This window comes from Tursiops truncatus, chromosome 3, assembly GCF_011762595.2.
Source record: "Tursiops truncatus isolate mTurTru1 chromosome 3, mTurTru1.mat.Y, whole genome shotgun sequence".
NCBI lineage: Eukaryota > Metazoa > Chordata > Mammalia > Artiodactyla > Delphinidae > Tursiops > Tursiops truncatus.
In genome coordinates, this window is record NC_047036.1 from 37,672,079 (window position 1) to 37,693,761 (window position 21,683).

General features: G+C 38.0%; 1 protein-coding gene across 1 annotated transcript in view; it reads right to left on the reverse strand.

The window, feature by feature from the left end:
• The window catches only part of HCN1 (hyperpolarization activated cyclic nucleotide gated potassium channel 1), a 368,418-nt gene extending 347,385 nt beyond the window's left edge, over positions 1-21,033 (reverse strand). Inside the window, exon 1 of the mRNA XM_019929239.3 lies at positions 20,588-21,033. Coding sequence (XP_019784798.1) covers positions 20,588-20,997 — 410 coding nt within the window. The 5' untranslated portion in view covers positions 20,998-21,033. The remainder of the gene's footprint in view (positions 1-20,587) is intronic.
• Positions 21,034-21,683: the final 650 nt, after the last annotated feature.

The window sequence follows — 21,683 nt, forward strand, 5'->3', positions numbered from 1 at the left end:
TTTAACATCTTTATTGGAGTATAATTGCTTTACACTGTTGTGTTAGTTTCTGCTGTATAAGGAAGTGAGTCTGCTATACATATACATATACCCCCATATCTCCTCCCTCTTGCATTTCCCTCCCACCCTCCCTATCCCACCCCTCTAGGTGGTCACAAAGCACCAAGCTGATCTCCCCGTGCTATGTGGCTGCTTCCCACTAGCTATCTATTTTACATTTGGTAGTGTATACATGTCCATGCCACTCTCTCACTTCGTCCCAGCTTACCCTTCCCCCTCCCCGTGAGCATGTTTCTTATAGACAAAGAATTTAAATTTACTTAGAGAGGATAAATGATGAAATACATTTTTAATTATTCATCATTATCCAGGAAATTCTGATCTTGATGATTGGTGATAATATCACCTATCTCATTTTTCCAAAAATTTAAAATTAATTCTATTTTTAAACAGATATGCTTCAGAAGGATTTTTCCTAATTCTCCAGTATCTCTGTTTTTGGTACTCCTAATTCTGTCTGGGATTTAGTTTCTCAGGTTATTTCTAGCTCCACAATCCCAATAAGTAATAATGAGTTATGAAATAATTGTTTTTGGAAACAGTGATTCCATTCGGTACACCATCCTGTTATCAGACTTCAGGAAACCTGAGGAAATGGTCTCAGAGGTACAGCAGGACTATAGTTTGGGGGGAATTTCTTGGGCATCTGCCACATAAAACCGTACACTGTTACCTTACATTGTTTCTTGCCTTTCTTAGCTGCCTTTTTTCAGCAGACTCGAAGTCTAATAAAAACCCTTCTAAATTTTCCCAAGCAATTGTAATCCATTATTATTCTAATAAACTCCAATTTATAAGCTATCTAACATTTATATGGTGGTAGATTGCAATCTGATGGCAAATCTTGACCTTTTTGTGCAATAACTATCTCTCTCTTCAACATTACCTAAAACTAAAGTTTATAGTGTCTTTCTATCTCCAAATACCTTCCAATGCCTTCCTCATTAGTACAGCTCTTCATTGCTATTTTCATTTGAATAGTCTGTTCATTTTGGTATATAAGCACTATCACTGAAAAGAATGCAGAAAAACATAATGAAAAGAAATTACAAGTATCTTGAGGAAGTAGAATTGTTTTCACTGGTTCTTATATTTTCTGGAGTATTACACTTGAGTAGAGTCAAAAGAAGTCATTATAGTTTTATTTCCATTTTATTTGCCTGCCTGGATAAGAACATTTCAGTTTTTAGGATTTACCTTGAACTCTTTACTATCAAACATTTAGCTTTTTAGAAAAACAAATGAGCATCTGAAATAATTAGGTGTTGACACATAGGATCCAATCCAACATGATGAACTAGAAATGAAGCTCTCAGAAAACTGCAGCCCGTATTTGGCTAACGGGGCACCATTTCCCACTCAAGACTATTAGCTGAATAACTAAGATTCTTATGGCCAGAAAAAGAATATATGTTCTAACAGTACATTTTTGTAAAGTCAGAGAGAAAGACTGAGTCACTGGATCAGGACATGACTGAATTCCTCTGGGACAAAAGATAGTGGTTAATATCCTGAGTTCTCACACAGATCCCTGGGTTCAAATCCCAGCTTCTCTACTTCTAAGCTGTGTGACTGCTTAACCTCTCCATAATTTGGTTTTCTAAGCTGTAGTATGACACAAATAGTATCTGTTGCAGGGTTACTCTAAGGACTCAGTGAGATAATATAAAGACATTTAGAACAGTGTCTGACACACAGTTTGAACATAACAGGTAAGGCTGCATTCTGACCATCTTTTGTAGAATAAAACACTGACTGTTGCTTTTCCCATGTGTGACCAGTTAAAACATTTCAACAGTAATCTTTCCCCCATTAAATTAATATAAAAATAACAGTGACAGATAATGCTTAATTTCTTGATTTACTGTGGGCATTTAAGTCAACATAATAGCATGCTTTTCAAAGAAAACAATGGACAGTATTTCTAGGCACACAGATTGCATATTTTTTTAACTTTATTCTAACTCAAATAAAGTAGAACCACCTCAGGTATAGTTATTGATGATGAAAAGAATTTGAGACTGTCTGGGTATTCAGCTTCTTTAAACACTTGATAAGAGAAATAAAATGTATAAAACCACAGAATTATATATGTAAAACATCACAGTTAGTGAAGTTATGTTTCTAGGAAGGAATCCTATTTTCAAACATCACTAGCTTCTAAGTATTACCTTATATAGTGGTATTTCCTAGTTACTAAACGTTTATAGCATTGTGCTTGTGGTATCCTGGCACTGATTTAAGAAGACATTTTGGTCATTACTATCTCTTGCTGTTTGCCTATAGTGAGCTTTCACATAATTAGGGCTGAATACAAGACACTTTTAAAATTAAACCAAGCCTCTGGGAAAGAATCATGGAAATAGACAGTTAAAGGACACCCAGACAATTAGCAAGCATGATAAAGTTAAAAACTGAAGATAGGAAAGTAGGTTAAGAGCTTTTCTCTCTCTTTCCAACATGATTTGTTAATACAGAAGGATAGCCATTAGCTTTATTTTACATAGGAAAGAGATATAGAGGCACTCCACTTTTCAGTCAATAAATAAATCCCTTTGCTATTTTCCAATGGATTTTTCTCTCTTTTAAGCACACAATTCTGAAATAATTCTCCATTTGATTGATTTTTAAAACAAGCCTGAAAATACTTTATGCTTTCTGGAATCATAATAGTGTAACAATGGACTAATAAAGATTTAAATGTTAAAAATGTGAGAGAATTTTACCCCAGCAGGGTAATTGCTTTTTTAGAAAAAAAAAAAGAAAAAAAAAAAAACATGCAAAAGTACTGATTATTTGTAATCATTTACCAAAAAGAAATCTGAGAAATAGTGAAAAATACTAAAATTTAGCTGATGATTAAATATTATGGAATTAATGCATCATGATTTTCTCTAGTGGTATATTATTTTATACAGTTTTCCTACTGGCATTCTTTCCTTCCATTAAAATTACATCCTTATGTGCCTGTCTTCTTTAGTAGACAAAAAGCCTCTGAAAGCTTGTGACTTGGCTTCATTCTTTTTCATATCTAAAACGCCTAACCGTCCCTGAAAACATACTCAGCACTCAATAAATATTTACTGAATGAGTGAGTTCATGTGTGTAATCTCACATCTTTTAGAAAAAACACTATGATTTATTTATTTGTACTTATATAACATTAACAGGATAACAAAAGAAAGTGAAAAGGGAATTTAATATTTATCACATATTGGCTATGTGTCAGGCACTTTTCCTATATCATCTTATTATAACATTCTTAAGGGGACAGATATTACCTTCTCAAATTTTACAGATTAGCTTCAAAGAGGCTGAATATCTCTCCTCAAATCAAGTTAAAAGACTTAAGGTTCTGACTTTTCTGAGATTATGTCTGAGTCATTGTCCCACCATAAAGTTGCACCCAATTGCTTTGCCTTAGCATTGTTAGGGTTTTGTTGTAAATACAAATCAGATCTCTGAGTAAAACAGAGAGATAAACGGTAATATTGTACTTCTTTTCATTATACATTGATCTTTCTTTTTGAAAATTAAGACCTCTTCCCTTTTTTTCCTTTACTTTTTATTATAAAATAAAACAAATGCAGAAAACTAGAGAAAACAGTGATTTATCATGAACCAAACAACCTTGAAATCACCACCCAGGACAAGAAATAGAACTTGGCCACCCACCCAAGAAGCCCATCCACGTGTATAGTCCCAATCACAGCCCCCTCCCACCCTCCAAAATAACAGCTCTGCTGCCTTTCGTAGTAGTTGCTTCCCTAAATTTTTCTATAGTTCCATCACAACTGTGCATCCCTAGATTGTATAGTTTGCTCTGTCCAAACCTCCATTTTCAGAACGTCTCTTAATTTACAAATTCTCCTTCATCCCATTCTTTTCCTTACTATTTATCTGTTAAAGAGCCTGGCTAGCAGGCCTGACAGTTCTCCAACACTGGATTTTGCTCATCACACGCTCCAGGTGCAAGTTCATCGTATTCCTCCACCCTCTGTATTTGAATACCTATGGATGCCAACAGCTAGATGCATTCATTGAATGGGAGTGGTAAAATCGTTATTTTCTAATTGTATCATTATCTTTTCATGTATTAGCTTTAATAATTTTATAAGGACACTCTTTTCCTCCTCTACTATTTGGTTATACATTGGTTCAGATAATATAGGAAAAGCTTGATTCTTTCCTTTTACTCACCCAGGTTTCAAGGTAATGAATTGGGTCCCTATGAGCTTCAGTGGGTAATGATTTCTTATATTATTATGAACTTAAATTTAAACTTCTATTAAGTTTGAACTCATTGAAATTCTTATGCTTTTCTGAAGCCCATCTTGGCTTTTTTCAAGTTGACTCATATTTTTTAATATTACCCTGGTTCTCTTTGACAGCTTCCCTACTATCTGGTATGTTAAATTGTTCCAGGCCCTTAACATGTATTTCCTGTCACAAACCTGGGAACAGCATTTTTCCTCTTCAAATGACTGCAGAGCTCCCACTACTGTGTTGTGCAAATCCCATCTCAGTTTCAGCTGCTCTTCCAGCAAATACCTGTTGGTTATGCGGCAGGTCTACCTGTCCTCAGGTCTATCAGATGACCTTGTTTCCCATTACTTCCTTCCTTTGACGTACATGGAAGTTCACAAAACACAAGTCTTGCAGTTGTCACAGGTCAGTCCAAACTACTTATCTTTTAGGTTCAAGGGACAGTTTTCCTGTAAAAGTTGTCCAATGTGTTTTTCATTTTGCTCTCTATTTGCTCTGCTTTTTATATGCAAAAACCAAACTATCACTGTCTTCTCAGAGTCAAGTTCCCTTTCCTTTTGAAAATTATGTCAACTTCAATTTTCTTGTATCAAGATATATGATATCCTTTCCATTAACTACACAAGGATCAATTTAATAGTGCTTACTCAGAAAATTTTTGGTTGCAATTTTTGTTCTTTGGTGAACACAGTAAAAAAAGCTACTTACCACAGAGCTAAAATTCAAAATTAATCCTCTTTCAAAACACTGACTCAATCTTTTATTAATTATACCTATAGAGACAGTGCTAATTTTCCATCTCTATACAATAGGGCTTGAAAGGAAATGTGCACTGCTGTTACACCAAGCAGTGCGATTTGGCAAAAGCAAAAAAAAAAAAAAAAAAAAAAAAGCTACATACAAGAAAGTAAACGTGTCATTCTTTCTTAATGTCATTACCCAGAGAGCTATATTTCAACTATTCTGATGAAGACAGCATTGATTACAAAGGCAATGACATTTAAATAGTTTTTATAGGGCTGTGAAACAAGAGCCATCCCAAAAGATCCACAATATATATCTCCCCCAAATTTTTTAAACTACATAAAAACAAGCATTACAGTAAACAGAATTAATACAAGTATGTATATATGTTATTTTAAATGGCATAAAATCTTATTTCTAAATACATGCCTCTGTATGTCAGATTAAGCTATCTACACTAAATTAGTTTCGTTGTAGGAAATATAGGGGAAAAAACCATCTGGTTGTTGGAAATTGTGTATAAAAATCAAGATTAAGGGGCTTCCCTGGTGGCGCAGTCCGCCTGCCGATGCAGGGGACACGGGTTCGTGCCCCGGTCCGGGAAGATCCCACATGCCGCAGAGCGGCTGGGCCCGTGAGCCATGGCCGCTGAGCCTGCGCGTCCGGAGCCTGTGCTCCGCAACGGGAGAGGCCATAACAGTGAGAGGCCCGCGTACCGCAAAAAAAAAAAAAAAAAAATCAAGATTAAGCATAATGTTCATAAAATTTCTTCATTCGTTCATATTTATGAAGTGCCTACTTTGTGCCATGCATGCATCTAGCCCTAGGAATAAAATGGTTACAACAATTAAAAAAACCCTCCTCCTAAATTAGGCTTAAATTATAGATGAGGGTAGCTAATCAAATGAGATAAACAAAACATTTAGTATAATAAACTGTGAGAAGTTCTATGAAGAAAAGGCAGGGCAGAGATATGGAGAATAACTGATAACGAGAGGTTTAGGATAGGGTTGAAATTTTACTCAGGTTATATTTGTTTATAATTTTCTATTATTATGAAAAGTATTTATAGGAATCATCCTTGTATCCATGTATTTACATGTGTCATATTTTTTTCTGTAAAATTAGGTAGGGGCCTATACATTTTCAAGGACTTTTTCTATAGGGTCAAACTGACATTTAGAAAAGTTTCAACAATTACAGAGTCTTTGGAGTCGAATGTTGGAAAGCTTTCCCCCATAACAATATTATTAAATAATTCACTAATATTTTTCTAGGAACTCTGATTTAAGTTATTTTTACCTTTTATAAATCTAAACCTATTTGGATTTAATTTTGTTGTAAACTGATAACAATGCATTTTACTCAATTATTTTATTTGGTTAATATTACCTACTGTATAACTCATCTTTTTATATATAGTTTATATTTTTGGTTTTTGTAGTCAGTGGTATTTTTTTCTATTAAATATCCTCAATCACAGTTGTTAACATATAGGAAAGTTCCTGATATATTTTAATATATTTTTCTTATAATAAACTCTCTTAATTAACTTTGCAGGTAATGCTATCATTTATCAGTTAGTTCAATTAGCTCTTTCAGGCAGATAAATATCTTCTGCAAAAAAATAATTTAGCCTCTTCTCACCCCAAATATATTCTAGCTATAACTCTGTGCTTGATTATGCTGACTGACCCAACAACAGAATGATTGTCTCTATTCAATCCCTGTGGATGAGGTATCCAGCCTCAAAAGTGAACTAACTTGGCTGATGGAATTCTCTCCCTTTCAAGGCAAATCTTTCTAACTACAGCTTTAATTCTTAAATGTCCAAGCAAAACTCTGTCTTCCATGCATTGTTTTTAGTATCATATTTCTGTGTAAAAATATTAGTTCAAGAAGTCTTAACTTGGGGTCCGAAAATAAATGTGCTTGAAGAGAACCACAAACCTCTTAAAATCACAAACAAAAATTTTGTGAATACATGTACTTTTCCAGGCTGAGAATCCACAGATTTCATCTGATTCTTAAAGTATTCTCTGAGCCTGGAAGCCTAAGTGTCACTAACATAAATGGATAGCCAATGAATGATTAGTATAATCAATAATTAAGTTAATAGGATTCTGGGGTTATTTATATTATTCAATATATGTACAACCATAACTAGGTAATTTTAGCACATATTTCTGCTATTTTATATATTTAAAAAAATACATCTGAATCCTGGACAATATATCTGTTTCTAATCTTCATCCTAATTCATTTACATGATTTTCCAAGACAAATACCAAATTTATTGCTCAGAACAAAGATTATTTTTAAAAATAATTATTTAAACAATGAATGACTCTTCTACAAAAAAAATAAGGAATACTCGTTCTCCCTATAAATATTACTCATATAACCTTCAATATTCATTTTCTCAGCCTCTGTTCATGTCTCTCAAACAACCAAGATTGTATAATTTTTCATAAAGTATACTCTCTTTAAAAACTAACATAGGGCAGTAAGTGACATCTGCTCTAAAATGATGTAAAGAAGAATTTTTCCTTAAATTATATTTCTAAATAACCATTTTTCATAGACTATGAAATTTGACAATAAATAATAAATAGGTGATGGGGATTAAGAGGTACACACTTCCAATTATAAAATAAATAAGTCATGGGAATGTAATATACAGCATGGGGAATATACCCAATAATACTGTAATAACTTTGTATAGTGATGATAACTAGATTAATCATGGTGATCATTTCATAATGTATAAAAATATTGGCTTACTTCGTGGTACCCCTGAAAACTAATATAATATTATAAGTCAATTACACTCCAATGGAAAAAAAATTGACCATAAAAAGGAAAATGAAAGAAATTAGCAAGTTATGAATCATCTTATTTGACTCATATATAACATTTAACTGATTTGAAATAAGATCCCAAATGGCTTATGCCATTTTCTGATGAAAATAAAGAGTAATGGGAAGGATTAATGGCAACTCAGTGTCATCAGAATTTTCCCTAAAAGCTATTTCTCAATGTTCAACACCATAGCATTCTATACCAATTTAGAAGATAATACTGTTATATCTTGAAAATTTTGCAGATAGAAGATGTATTAGATGTTTTCCAATGCTAATTCCCTCATGAGTGAACTTATTTCACAGAGCACACACAAACACGGCCACTACACATCAGGGCTTCTGCTGCCCAGACTTCCCTGAAGATAAAAAGAAAACAGAACAGCATATCATTTACATGGCCCTGCCTTCACTGACACATTTGCTAAAGGAATTCTGAAGACTGTCAAGCGTCTACTTAGTATTCTCCTTTCTTAAATAGTTCACACTCCTTAATTCTGCTCCAATTTTACTTTCATAATTTTAGCTAACACTTACATAGCATTAAGAAGCAAAGTATACTATTTCTAAGCACTACATGTCTAGACACTATATATTCATAATACAAATATAAAATATGTATCTTCCCAACAACCCAATAAGATATATATATATTCTTTTCCTCGTTTTATAATTAAGGAAACTGAGGCCCAGATACTAAGGTGGTGGACTGGGATTCTGACCCAAACAGGCTGGCTCCAGAATCTGTGTTCTTAACAAAACGATATGTCACCTCAAAACATACCCATAATCTTTTTTTAACAAGTAAAATAGCATTAAAGGATTATAAGAAGATTATAAGCTCCCTTCCTTTCACTCTACATGCCCACTTCTTAAACACCGTAATTTTTTCTTTTGACATTAAATTCACATTTCAAAGAGAAACTGATACATCAACTTTAAACCCTGCTAATTTCCAGTTATGGCAGATGAGGATTTAGCTTTCTTAGGACACCCAACCCTCATCTACCTTTCTCTTTCCTCCCAGAATAACTGGACCATAATCTTTGTTTAAATCAGTCAACCTTGTTTACTTTAAAATGGCCAGGTAAGTGTTATTCACTGCTGATCCAAGCATTGTAATTTTTTTCCCTTTTTTACACACCTTCAAATCATCCTGGAGTTGATAAAGATCTTTTGTTTATTTGTTTCTATTTAATGTACTCAATAGGTGTTCATATGAAAGTCATAGATATCTTGTTCCAAAGGATCTGTGGACCACCTATTAACACTACTTTTCAACTGCTGATTATCCATTTTCTCTCCCATGAAGGCCTTTCTCCAGAGGCCTCTGCTTTCTGGTCCCTGTCTAGACTGGTTTCCTTCAAGACCAGCTAGCTACTCAGGAGTACTCCTGGGACTTTCTTTCAAGGTTCTTCTTTGTGAGATCCCATATCCCCTCTTCCGTTTTCACGCTATTTGGTGTGATTCCTTGTTCTGCTGAAGCACATGATCCAATAACTTTGTAAGAAAGGATACATGGGTGGTTAATATTAGAGTTCTTGAATTCTAATTGGCTTTCTTTAATCTTCATATTATGGCAGGGTATACAGTTCTTTTAGATGTCACTTTCTCTCAGAATTTTGTAGACTTTGTCACACTATCATTTAGCTTATAGTATTTTCTCACTTCTTGAGAAATACTGTAAACTTATAACTTTCTCTTAGGAAAGCTTTAGGGTTTTGTTTTCTTTTGCTTTTTTCTGATTCAGAGGTGTTCTGAGGTGTGTGAGGTTCCTGATGGGGTCTTTTCCTTTCTTGGAGCTGAGTGCTCTATGACTTTCTCAGAAAAGACGTTTCACTCCCTGCTATCTGGAAAATTTTGTTTAAAATGTCTCTGTTAATCCCATATGTCCATTTTCACCCTATGTTCTCATCTTGAAACTCCTTTTATGGAGTTTGACCTTATAAATTATCCTTTATTTTGCTTATATTTTCTGTTTTCTCTTTTTCTTTTTGCCCTAATTCTGAGAGATTTCCTAGACTTTACATTGCAAACTTACTACATCCTGGGTATTCTTTTCATAGCATATTGTTCTTACTGTACAGATAAAATATCTTTCTGAAGATATAACTTTTAGAGTATTTTTAAATAATGTTGAGTTTCCCCTTATCCCAAATGCTTCTTTGTTCTCGGCACTTTCTTTTGCTGTTTGACTTAGTTTTTCTCTTTTATGATAAAGACTTTTCTCAAAAGTCCTGTAATCTTTTGCTTTTAGATCATATCAGATGATGTAATACCAAAATATACATACAGTCTCTGTGTACAAATGTGAGGCTTTTTGCAAGGTCATTAAGTAATAAATAAGAATTTTTATTGGAAGACACTGAAGTGTCTCATCTCCCATTGGAGGTATTTTTTCCCCAGTGTCCTGCCTGGGGAGAACTGACCAGGCTCCAAGCATTCTGATGTCAGATTAAGAGTTCTAATGATGAAAAATCTGAAAGAGAAATTAAGGAAACACTCCCATTGAACATTACAACAAAAAGAATAAAATACCTAGGAATAAACCTACCTATGGAGACAAAAGACCTGTATGCAGAAAACTATAAGACACTGATGAAAGAAATTAAAGATGATACAAACAGATGGACACTTGGACTGTCCATCAGTTCTTGGACTGGAAGAATCAATATTGTGAAAATGACTATACTATCCAAAGCAATCTACAGATTCAATGCAATCCCTATCAAACTACCAATGGCATTTTCCACAGAACTAGGACAAAAAATTTCACAATTTGTATGGAAACACAAAAGACGCCAAATAGACAAAGCAATCTTGAGAAAGAAAAACGGAGCTGGAGGAATCAGGCTTCCTGACTTCAGACAATACTACAAAGCTACAGTAATTAAGATAGTATGGTACTGGCACAAAAACAGAAATATAGATCAATGGAACAGAATAGAAAGCCCGAGATAAACCCATGCACATATGGTCACCTTATTTTGATAAAGGAGGCAAGAATATACAATGGAGAAAGGACAGCCTCTTCAATAAGTGGTGCTGGGAAAACTGGACAGCTACATGTAAAAGAATGAAATTAGAACACTCCCTAACACCATACACAAAAATAAACTCAAAATGAATTAAAGACCTAAATATAAGGCCTAAATGAATTAAAGACTATAAAACTCTTACAGGAAAACACAGGCAGAACACCCTATGACATAAATCACAGCAAGATCCTTTTTGACCCACCTCCTACAGAAATGGAAATAAAAACAAAAATAAACAAATGGGACCTAATGAAACTTAAAAGCTTTTCACAGCAATGGAAACCGGAAACAAGACAAAAAGACCACCCTCAGAATGGGAGAAAATATTTGCAAATGAAGCAACTGATAAAGGATTAATCTCCAAAATTTACCAGCAGCTCATGCAGCTCAATATCAAAAAAACGACCAACCCAATCCAAAAATGGGCAGAAGACCTAAACAGACATTTCTCCAAAGAAGATTTACAGATTGCCAACAAACACATGAAAGAATGCTCAACATCACTAATCATTAGAGAAATGCAAATCAAAACTACAATGAGCTATCATCTCACACCAGTCAGAATGCCATCATCAAAAAATCTACAGACAGGGCTTCCCTGGTGGCGTAAATGTTGAGAGTCCGCCTGCCGATGCAGGGGACACGGGTTTGTGCCCCGGTCCGGGAAGATCCCACATACCGCGGAGCAGCTGGGCCCGTGAGCCATGGCCGCTGAGCCTGCACGTCCAGAGCCTGTGCTCCTCAACGGGAGAGACCACAACAGTGAGAGGCCCAGGTAGCGCAAAAAAAAAAAAAAAAAAATCTACAAACAATAAATGCTGGAGAGGATGTGGAGAAAAGGGAACCCTCTTGCACTGTTGGTGGGAATGTAAATTGATACAGTCACTATGGAGAACAGTATGGAGGTTCCTTAAAACACTAAATGTAGAACTACCATATGACCCAGCAATCCCACTACTGGGCATATACCCTGAGAAAACCATAATTCAAAAACAGTCATGTACCACAATGTTCATTGCAGCTCTATTTACAATAGCCAGGACATGGAATGGAAGCAACCTAAGTGTCCATCGACAGATGAATGGATAAAGAAGAAGTGGCACATATATACAATGGAATATTAGCCATAAAAAGAAACGAAATTGAGTTATTTGCAGGGAGGTGGATGGACCTAGAGTCTGTCCTACAGAGTGAAGTAAGTCAGAAAGAGAAAAACAAATACTGTATGATAACACATGTATATGGAATCTAAAAAAAAAAAAAAAGAAAACATTATGAAGAACCTAGGGGAAGGACAGGAATAAAGATGCAGACGTAGAGAATGGACTTGAGGACACGGGGAGGGGGAAGGGTAAGCTGGGACAAAGTGAGAGAGTGGCATGGACATATATACACTACCAAATGTAAAACAGATATCTAGTGGGAAGCATCCACATAGCACAGGAAGATCAGCTTGGTGCTTTGTGACCACCTAGAGGAATGCAATAGGGAGGGTGGGAGGGAGACGCAAGAGGGAGAAGATATGGGGATATATGTATATGTATAGCTGATTCACTTTTTTATACAGCAGAAACTAACACACCATTGTAAAGCAATTATACTCCAATAAAGATGTTAAAAAAAAGAGTTCTGTACTCACTAAGAGACCCTTACTTAATCCTCCTAGTTTCAGCCTGGCTTTCCTGGAAACTCTCTCTTAACTGCTCCCTTCATTTCCTGAACACTTCTGCAGTTCAATGGTGAAGGATTGTATAAGTAGAATAATTTCTACATTAGCTTTTTTTTCCAAAATGTTTTATTTTCCAAAATGTTTTTGAGATCTCTTGTTCTCTGCTTTCTCCTCTTTCTTCGAGTTGTCTATGTATTTTTGTGGTTTTTTCACATTATTTTGGGATGGTTTCGGGAGGGAGGAAGAATAAATGATAAGGTCTAACATACTGTTTTCCCACAGGTGTGGAGAATTATTTATATCGGCAGCCTCGTTTCTTTTTAGGTAAAAGAGTTGGAGTGACAGAATCAAGATTCCAAAGAGCTGAACTCCTGGCCCAGTTCTTACTATCTATCTATGTCACGAGGTTTATGCTGCTTAACCTCCCTGCAGTTTCATTTAGTCCTCTGTATATTGGGCAGGAAAATGTAATAGTTGGGACATGTACTTGCAGGTGGCAACAGGAGGGGATGCCAACTATTGCTGTAAGGGAAGAAACAGCTTTCTTTATCTGGATTTATTAATGTAAAGAATAAATGTGGCACACTCTGGTTGGAGACTAATTCTTTGCCCATTCATTCAGTAATATTTTTTAAAAGTCTGTTATGTTGACCCAGAAATTTCACTTCTAAGATAAATGAAAATACACCTCTGCACAAAAAATATATAACAGTGTTCATACCAGCAGTATTCATAAAACCGAAAGCTAAAAGTAATCCGGATATCCATCAACTGATGAATGGATAAAATTTGGTATATGCATATCAAAACAAAGTACTGAAACATGCTGCAACACAGACAAAACTTGAAAACATTATACTAAGGGAAAGAAGCCAATAACAAAAGGTTACATATTGTATGATTCCACTGATATGAAATTTCCAGAATAAAAAAAGAATTCTATAGAGCCAGAAAGTAGATTAGTGGTTGGACAGAGCTGTGAGGGGAGGAAGGGAAGGAGAAAGACAAAAGTGAGCGCTAATTGGTATGGAGTTCCTTCTTAGAGTGATAACATTTTCTAAAATGGATTGTGGTAATGGTTGCACAACTCTGTGAGCATACTAGAAAGCAATCATTCCCTTTAAATGAGTGAACCGTAACGGTAGGTAAATAATATCTCAAAAAAACTGTAAAAAAAATAAAGCATCTGAGAAAGCTCAGCAGGAAAAAAAAAAGTCTATTATGTACATTTTTATGGCATTAGGAATATAAAATTGAATAATACTGATGAGGTTGTGAGCTTGAATTCTAGTGGAGGGACATACATAAAATATAAATTCTGATGAAACAAGAGGCCCAGAGAGAAAATCAAATGGGGGGTGGTGGAGGTGAAGGTGATCACAATGATTAAACTGAAATCCAGATGACAAGGAGAAACAAGCTATGATGCAGAATGACAAAAAGTGAAAGGAGAATTTCAGGCAGTGGGGTTAAATGTCACATCAAACTCTCTGTGGCAGGAGAGAACTTCAGCTGGTTCTAGGAGCTGAAAATTTACCCTGGTGGCTGACGACAGGGAGGAAGCGAGTGGTGTGTGACGAGGTTGCCCACATAGGTTGAAATTATGCAAGGTCCTGTAGCTCATGTAAGGTTTGTCAAATGTATTCAAGAGTAATGGGAAGGCGGCCTCAAAGGACTGTAAGCAGTGCAATAACATCATTAGACACTGGATAACAGGACATGACATAAGATCTCTCTTACCACTCTATGTACTCTGTGATGAATAGAACGGAGGACAATTTTGACTTTCCGTCCTAAAACTGCCTGTGAATATCTAAACAGGAACATCAGCACTGGTGAACCCACGTCACTTATACTTTTAAGATGTGTCTCAATTGATAGCAGTATTAATTGGTAAAATCAACAGGTACAGAATATAATGAAGAAAAGTCATGCACAAAGATGTTTGCTGCAGCACTGTTTACAATACTGAAATACTGGAAACAAACCTGAACATATAAAATTTGTAAACAGTTGCTAACTCTATGTGTATGCAATTAGCCTTACTTCTTTAGAGTTATAAATAACATGTTGAAAATAAAAACAGGTCTATGTAAATAAGATTGTTAAATTGTTAATCTGAGGCATGCATAATTTTGCTACCTTGCTTTAACTGAGTGGTCAATTATTAGGTCAAACGGTTGAAGAATATTACGAGGAAATTAATGAATAAACTTGAAAAGGGTCACAAAATCAATTTTTTTTTTTTTTTTTTTTTTTGCGGTACGCGGGTGTCTCACTGCTGTGGCCTCTCCCGTTGCGGAGCACAGGCTCCGGACGCGCAGGCCCAGCGGCCATGGCTCACGGGCCCAGCCGCTCTGCGGCATGTGGGATCTTCCCGGACCGGGGCACGAACCCGTGTCCCCTGCATCGGCAGGAGGACTCTCAACCACTGCGCCACCAGGGAAGCCCCACAAAATCAATTTTTATCACTCAAACTTGGGTGAAGTGTGTCAGATAAATGAGCATTTATCAGATGTCCCTTGTATACAGATGTCCCTTGAACAGTTTCTCTCTCTCTCTCTCTCTCTCTCTCTCTCACGCGCGCGCGCACACACGCACACACACACACATACACAGAATTAATAGAGCCATGAGGTTTATTTTGCAAAAACAGAAAATTCCAGGATGAACCAGGAAGCACCGCCATTTTCCCCTGATTTTTTTTTTTTTTTTGGTGGAGGGGGAAATAATGCTAAGTTGTGCATTAAGATGCCTTCACACACACACACAAAAAAAATTATTTTTAGAAGAAAATGTAAGTGAAAATAGTTTTTTATCCTAGTGTATGCAGAATTTTTCTTATTACCACTACCTCTCGTCCTAAAATATATGGTGTCAGCCTAATTCATAGTTTGCTACTTCTTTGCCCAACATGATAAAATGAAATTTGTCACAGACCCTGAACATGTTCAGTACTCTTCCTGCAGTGCTGATGGTCTGCCATAATTTGTATGATACTTACAAGAAACTCTATTGGAAAGTCTTCATCCTAAACCCAATTTTTGTCTCCAAGTAAGGGAGTGAATTATCTGCTAAACATAAGAATTACACTCAGGATAGCAAAATGCTCACATCAGGATCACAGATATATTTTGCTTGCCTCATACTCACTCGGGGACACAGGTTCATTGAGTGGAATAATGCAGAATTACAAATACTATTTAAATTGTTTCTGGTGTTGGTGTTATTTTGAGTTCTGGTTTTCTTTCAAGCAGATATAGTTTAACTAGATTCTGTTAAATGACCCTATGATAACAGTGGTAAGTAATATATGGTTCCAATGCATTTGAAACTCTTTCATTATATTATTCACCATGCAAGTTCATAAATACAAGCCCACATAATTAAATATGAATTGGTAAAAGTGCTTCTGCCCAATGACTCAATTTACACCATGTCCCCAAAAGTAGGTTTTAAAGGCAAAGTTGCTCAGAAAAAAAATGGAAAATATCTTGTAATATTTTAATAGTATGATCACTATATCTATTAACTGCAATTAAATAATGAAATATTTAATAAAATTTAAAGTTTTATAGTTCACATGTATACTAAGAAAAAGTAACTGAATAAATTCATACCTCCGAATCTTTCAAATAGTTTCACTTTAATGGGGCCTAACAGTTGCTAGAGCCACTAAGAAGAACTGAATTGAATTTATAAGATATAAAAAGGTTCACCTAACAGGAAAAAAAGTAAATTCTTACGGTCAATTTTGGCTGTGTTGATATGGAAAGCAAATAAAATGAGCATTGCTGGGAGAATACAGTGTATTCAGCACAAAGATAACATAGCAGTAGGCTAATTAGTCCTTAAACCCCAGAAGGTTGAACTGTCTTCTCAGGAGAAGCTCCTAGAAACAAGCGTTCTCTCTCTGACTAACTGTTCTATGGAGGAAGCTTCCCTTCACTAATGAACACATCAGTGATCTCTGACATCAGCACAGTTGTAGATGCAACATGAGGCGGAGACGGAAGCCCAGATACAGCAGAATCTTCAGGAAGTGACTCCCATCTCTAGAGTCCTTGTGTACTTACGACACAATAAGCTTTTCACAGTTATTCACACTAATTGATGAAAAGCAGTGGAAGAAATAATGAGTCAAGATATAAAATCTCCTCCCTTACCAGAGGCAAGAGGTTTGCTGGCAATATATATGGAATGGGAGCATTATTTTTAAAAAAAGTACTTATGTAAGCATGATCCAACAAAATAATGTCAGAATCTCTGAAATGACAAATAATCTGTTGATAAATTCTTCTAAGGTAAATTACTCACGTAATAACAAACATCCACAAAAGTCCTCTAGCTATTCTTTCAATGTACTTGAATGATTATATCATAACTATGGATTGGCTATGAAAGTACAATGCTTGACCAGTGTCGCTTTTTTATTTAATGAATGAAAGGTAAAGTTTTAGCTAATAAATGTAAAATCACTGTTAGTAATCTCAAAATCATATTTAACCTTCAAATTAAATTATTTGTGTGTGTGTGTGTTGTTCACATGAAACTCAGTAAGACTGAGACCATGTCCTCACCACACAAAAATCAGTGTAATCTTATTTTTTAAGTAACTATATTTTCCCTAGTTTGGGTGATTATATACCATGGGATAAACAAAAACATACAATTTTTTTTTTTTACTAAATTCTCTAGCTCCCCCCCCAGCTATTTCCAACAGTATTGATGGTATTTGACGCCTCTTTAGTCCCTGAAGGTTTCTAACATCATCCTCCCCTGAGAAGGAAGGGAAATACAGGACCTCTGCCCTACTTACACCAGAGGTAGGAGAAAACTATCCTCCAGACACAGCAATAGCACTCTTGGGCCCAGGCGGGTGAGAGCAACACTGAGCTAGCTCTCTGGGAGTCTCAGTGGGAGCACAGCCCTGCTGCCTGAGGGAAGGAGAAAGGAGCCTGACTTAGAAATCAATCATCCTGAGAAGGGACTAGACCGCTAGCCACAGCGTTAAAGTCCTGACATGCCCTGGAGTGGCGAACTCATGCTACACTCAGCAGTGTGGGGCTGACCAAAGAGCTGCCTGCAAAACTTAGCTGGCCCTGCAAAGGCTTAGGATAGTGAAGGAAAAAGCCCTGGGTATGTTTAATTTCTGGTATCTCCCCCGTTCTCCATGGAAATGTATTCTTAAGTGTCACTTTTTCAGCCACTAGATGATTACTGAGCTTACGTTTGGCATTTGTATGAAACATAGCAAAGCACTTCCCTGAAAGTGTCTTCACCAGGGAAGGGTCTGAGGTGAAGAGATCATGACTATAACATTTCTGTTGTGTGGGTGATTACTCCCATATGGCTTTTCCTTTAGGAAAAAAAAAAATACTGCCAGAATTGTCTTTCTTATTTTTGCTTTTTTCATTATGTTATCCTGACATGTTATAGATTTTGAGAAATCCTATATTGGTATTAAGATCATGTAAAGACATCAATGAAATACTAATAAGACTTAAACATATGCAAGCAAGTATTTATATTTCTTCCTTAGTTTGTCGTTTTAGAAAACCGGTGTATATAGTACTTGTGAGTTTTTAAATCTATTTTTTTCAGATTCCTTCCAGTTAAAAACCTAAATCATAGTAGCTGTTTAATTTATGTCTATCATTTCCTTTTTCCAATTATGCAAGGGCAAATCAAATATTCCAAACTGTTCCACAGTAGAGTTTGTTTAGGGTATTAGAGCACTCTTTAATCATCTCTCATTTCTTTAAAATGCATGATAAGATTAAACCATCAACTGATTTCAATTTCTTCCTCTGTTTAGTAACAATTTTTTTTGTTTTAAAGAGATATTTTGTCTCATATGATTCATTTGGGAAAATGTGGAGAATCTTTAATTTCATGAATTTCATTCATTCAAAAGATTTTGGCACAGTATGCCGATTTCTGAAAGGTGGCCCCATGGTTTTTATGTAGTAACTGATGAAAGTTTAATTATTTGATATAGTCTACCATTTTGAAAAAGTGTAGTCTCTTTTCACACTGTTCAAGAAATAAAAGTATCATAAGTAACCATTTAATTGAGTGTGAAATTAAATAAACAAAGTTTAGCATTTTATTTGCATGTAAATATTGAACTACATATATTTCTGGAAAGCTATGCTTACTTTTCTTATTAAGACTGAAGGCTGTTTCCATGTAAAGTTTTTTCATGAAAAAATTATAATATGGGTTGCAATATATTTCCATTGAAGACTGAGGTACAGATAGTATTCTACATTTTATTTCAACCTTTAAAATTCTAAAGAACATGAAAATCTTATATACCTTAGAACAGGGTCATTCATAAGTTTGTTTCTATAAGTAATGGAGGAAATATGTAGATCCTTTTCATATTAACATTTTTTCTGTCAAACTCTTCATTTTCCATAGACTAAAATGTTGTTAGGTTTTATAAGTCCTCCATTGGACTTTGCTATGTGGTTTTGCAAGTAAGAACCTTACACATTCCACACTTCCTAAAATCCATTCACCCTATTCATAAATAATAGTGGCTACTTATTTCTGAGAATATATGTTGTGTATAGATATCTCAGAGAAGGTGAAGACAGTTAGTTGCTCCAAGGCTTTGTGTGGCAGGAGTATGGGTTTTCCATAGCTAATGTCATTCAGAACTGTGGACAGCTCCCATTAAGGCGTGGAGTTGAAGGCAATGTCCCTTAGCTTGTAAACATAACTCAAAGTAATGCTTCTTTTTATTGCTACATTCGTTGGCTGTTTAACAGCCGCCTATTAAAACTTCTTAGTTTGTGCACACACTGTTTTTCTTCTTTTTCCTTTCCGAACGATTTCAGCAATAAATGGATAGATAGATGTCACCCAGAGTTTTAATTTTGGTTTTTTTGTGGGGTTTTTTTTAAATTAAAAGCCCAGCCTTCTTCCGGCGCTAATATAACGTGACAGCAGGGTGTTCGCGCACTAATAAGAGGATCTACTTCACGACCTTCATTTGATAATCTCTAAACATGCTTATAACCGAATGAATACTTGGGCGACAAATAAGATCAGGAAATGTCTTAATTTTAATTCGCCGAAGCAGAGTTTCCTTGACAGCTGACAGCTCTCCTGCCCTTGTTACCGAGTTGGGAAACGGGAAAGAAATTTCTGAAATAGACTAGTAGCCAAGGTCAAGAAAGGGTATTCCTGTGTTTCAGGAAGGGGGCTCTGGAAACGCCCCCTGTCTCCGTTTCGGGAACTCGAGGCTTCCTGTCACGCTCCTGCCCCACCTGGCAGCGCCAGCTCCACTGAAATCTCAAGTCAGGGACTCTCCAAGCGCAAATTACCAATCCTCAGCCTGCCAGCCACTATCCTGAAGCAAGGCACTGAGGATACCCAGCGACTATAAGCGTTTGAGAGACAGACTAATAACACTCCCCACAGGCGAGAGAGGCTGGACCGGCTGGGACCTGTGAGTCACTGTCTCCGGTCGCCCCATCCTCTCCTCAAACCCAGGGGCGCCTTCTTCCCCTCTGGGAGGGACCCACTTCTTGGGGGAGTAGCGCGAGGGAGGGTGGCACCCCCAAGACGACTTTCTGGCCACTTTCTTACACTCTCATCTCCGAAGGGAAAGTTTCCCTGCACAACTTAGCATCCTCCCATCCGGGGGTCACCGTGGCCTTCTTCCCCGACCTGGCCCCAAAGTTCCCGAGGCAAAGCAGGAGAACCTCCCCGGGGTGCCCGGGCAACAGGAACACATCAGACAACCTCCTCCTGGGTGGAAACTAGTTGTGGAAGAGTCGAGCCTGTCGCCCGAGTGCAAGCCTCCGGCGGCGCCGCCCGCCGCCAGCCCGGCACCCCCTCCCCGCGAGTCCCCGTGCGCCCCCTCCCAAGAGCGGGGAAGCGCGTTTAAGGGCGCGCCCGGAAGGGAGGGTGGGGCGGCGACAGGGAGTCCTCACCTGAAATCGCTGTAGGGGTGGATTATCCAGAAGCCTGCAGTTTTAACCCTTTCCTGCTCCTTCTCCACCGCCTTCTGGCTCCCAAACATGCGGAGGGAGAATTTGTTGACCCCGGGCTGCAGCATGGAGGTGAACTGCCGCTGCATGAAGCCGTACTGCCGCCGGGGCCCCTCGGCGTCCTCGAAGCCCCCGGCCGGCTCCTCGCCGCCGCCGCCGCCGCCGCCGTCCACCTTGAAGCACACGGAATTGCCCTGCTCCTTCCCGCCGGCCCCGCTGCCCCCCGGCGGGGTGCCCAGGCGCTTCTCGGCCGCGGCAGGCCCCGCGCCCGTCGCGGGCGCCTTGGTGGGGAAGACGCTGTTGCCATCGTCCCGGCTGTTGGACGACGAGTTGGGCTTGCCGCCTCCTTCCATGCCCGGGGGACGCGGCCGGCGACGGCGCGGGCTCCAGACTCGCCGGCCGCCCAGCGCCGGGGACACGAAGCGGAGGGGTCAGGGGCCCGATCCGGCGGCCGCCGAGCCCGGCTGCCCGTCGCGGCGGCGGCGGCGGCGGCGGCGGCTTCTGCTTCCCGCCCGCGCCGCTGCTCGCTGCGCGCTTGGCTCCCGCCGCCGCCGCTGCCCTCAGTGGCTGCGCTCCCCGCTCCGGCGCGCCAGGTGCTGAGGCTGAGGATGTCCGAGCGAGGCGAGGCTCCGCTCAGCCCTCGCGCGCCAGCGCCTCCCGGCGGCTGCCCTCTGCTGGCTGGAAAGGGAGTCTCCCCGCCCGCACGCCGCACGCTCTCCCTCCACTCTTGCTCCACTTCTGCCCAGCGTGACATTGAACTCAGGAGCCCTCGAGACATTTATTCGCACGTGTTGTGAGAGACTCGGTGTATGTTTGCATGAAAAAGGAGAGAGAGTCAGAAAAACAGAGGGAGAAAGACTGAGCCAGCGGATGTATATTTATCCAAAAGAAACAAACATCCTTGAACTCATTGAGACCTTGTCACATTGAATGCCTGTTTGAATGATGTTACAGATCGGGAAAGGGAGATAGGCTGGCTCTGCGTGCAGAAAATTCAGCGTACAGCTAGGTGTACATAAGAAAGTAAGATCTGACAATG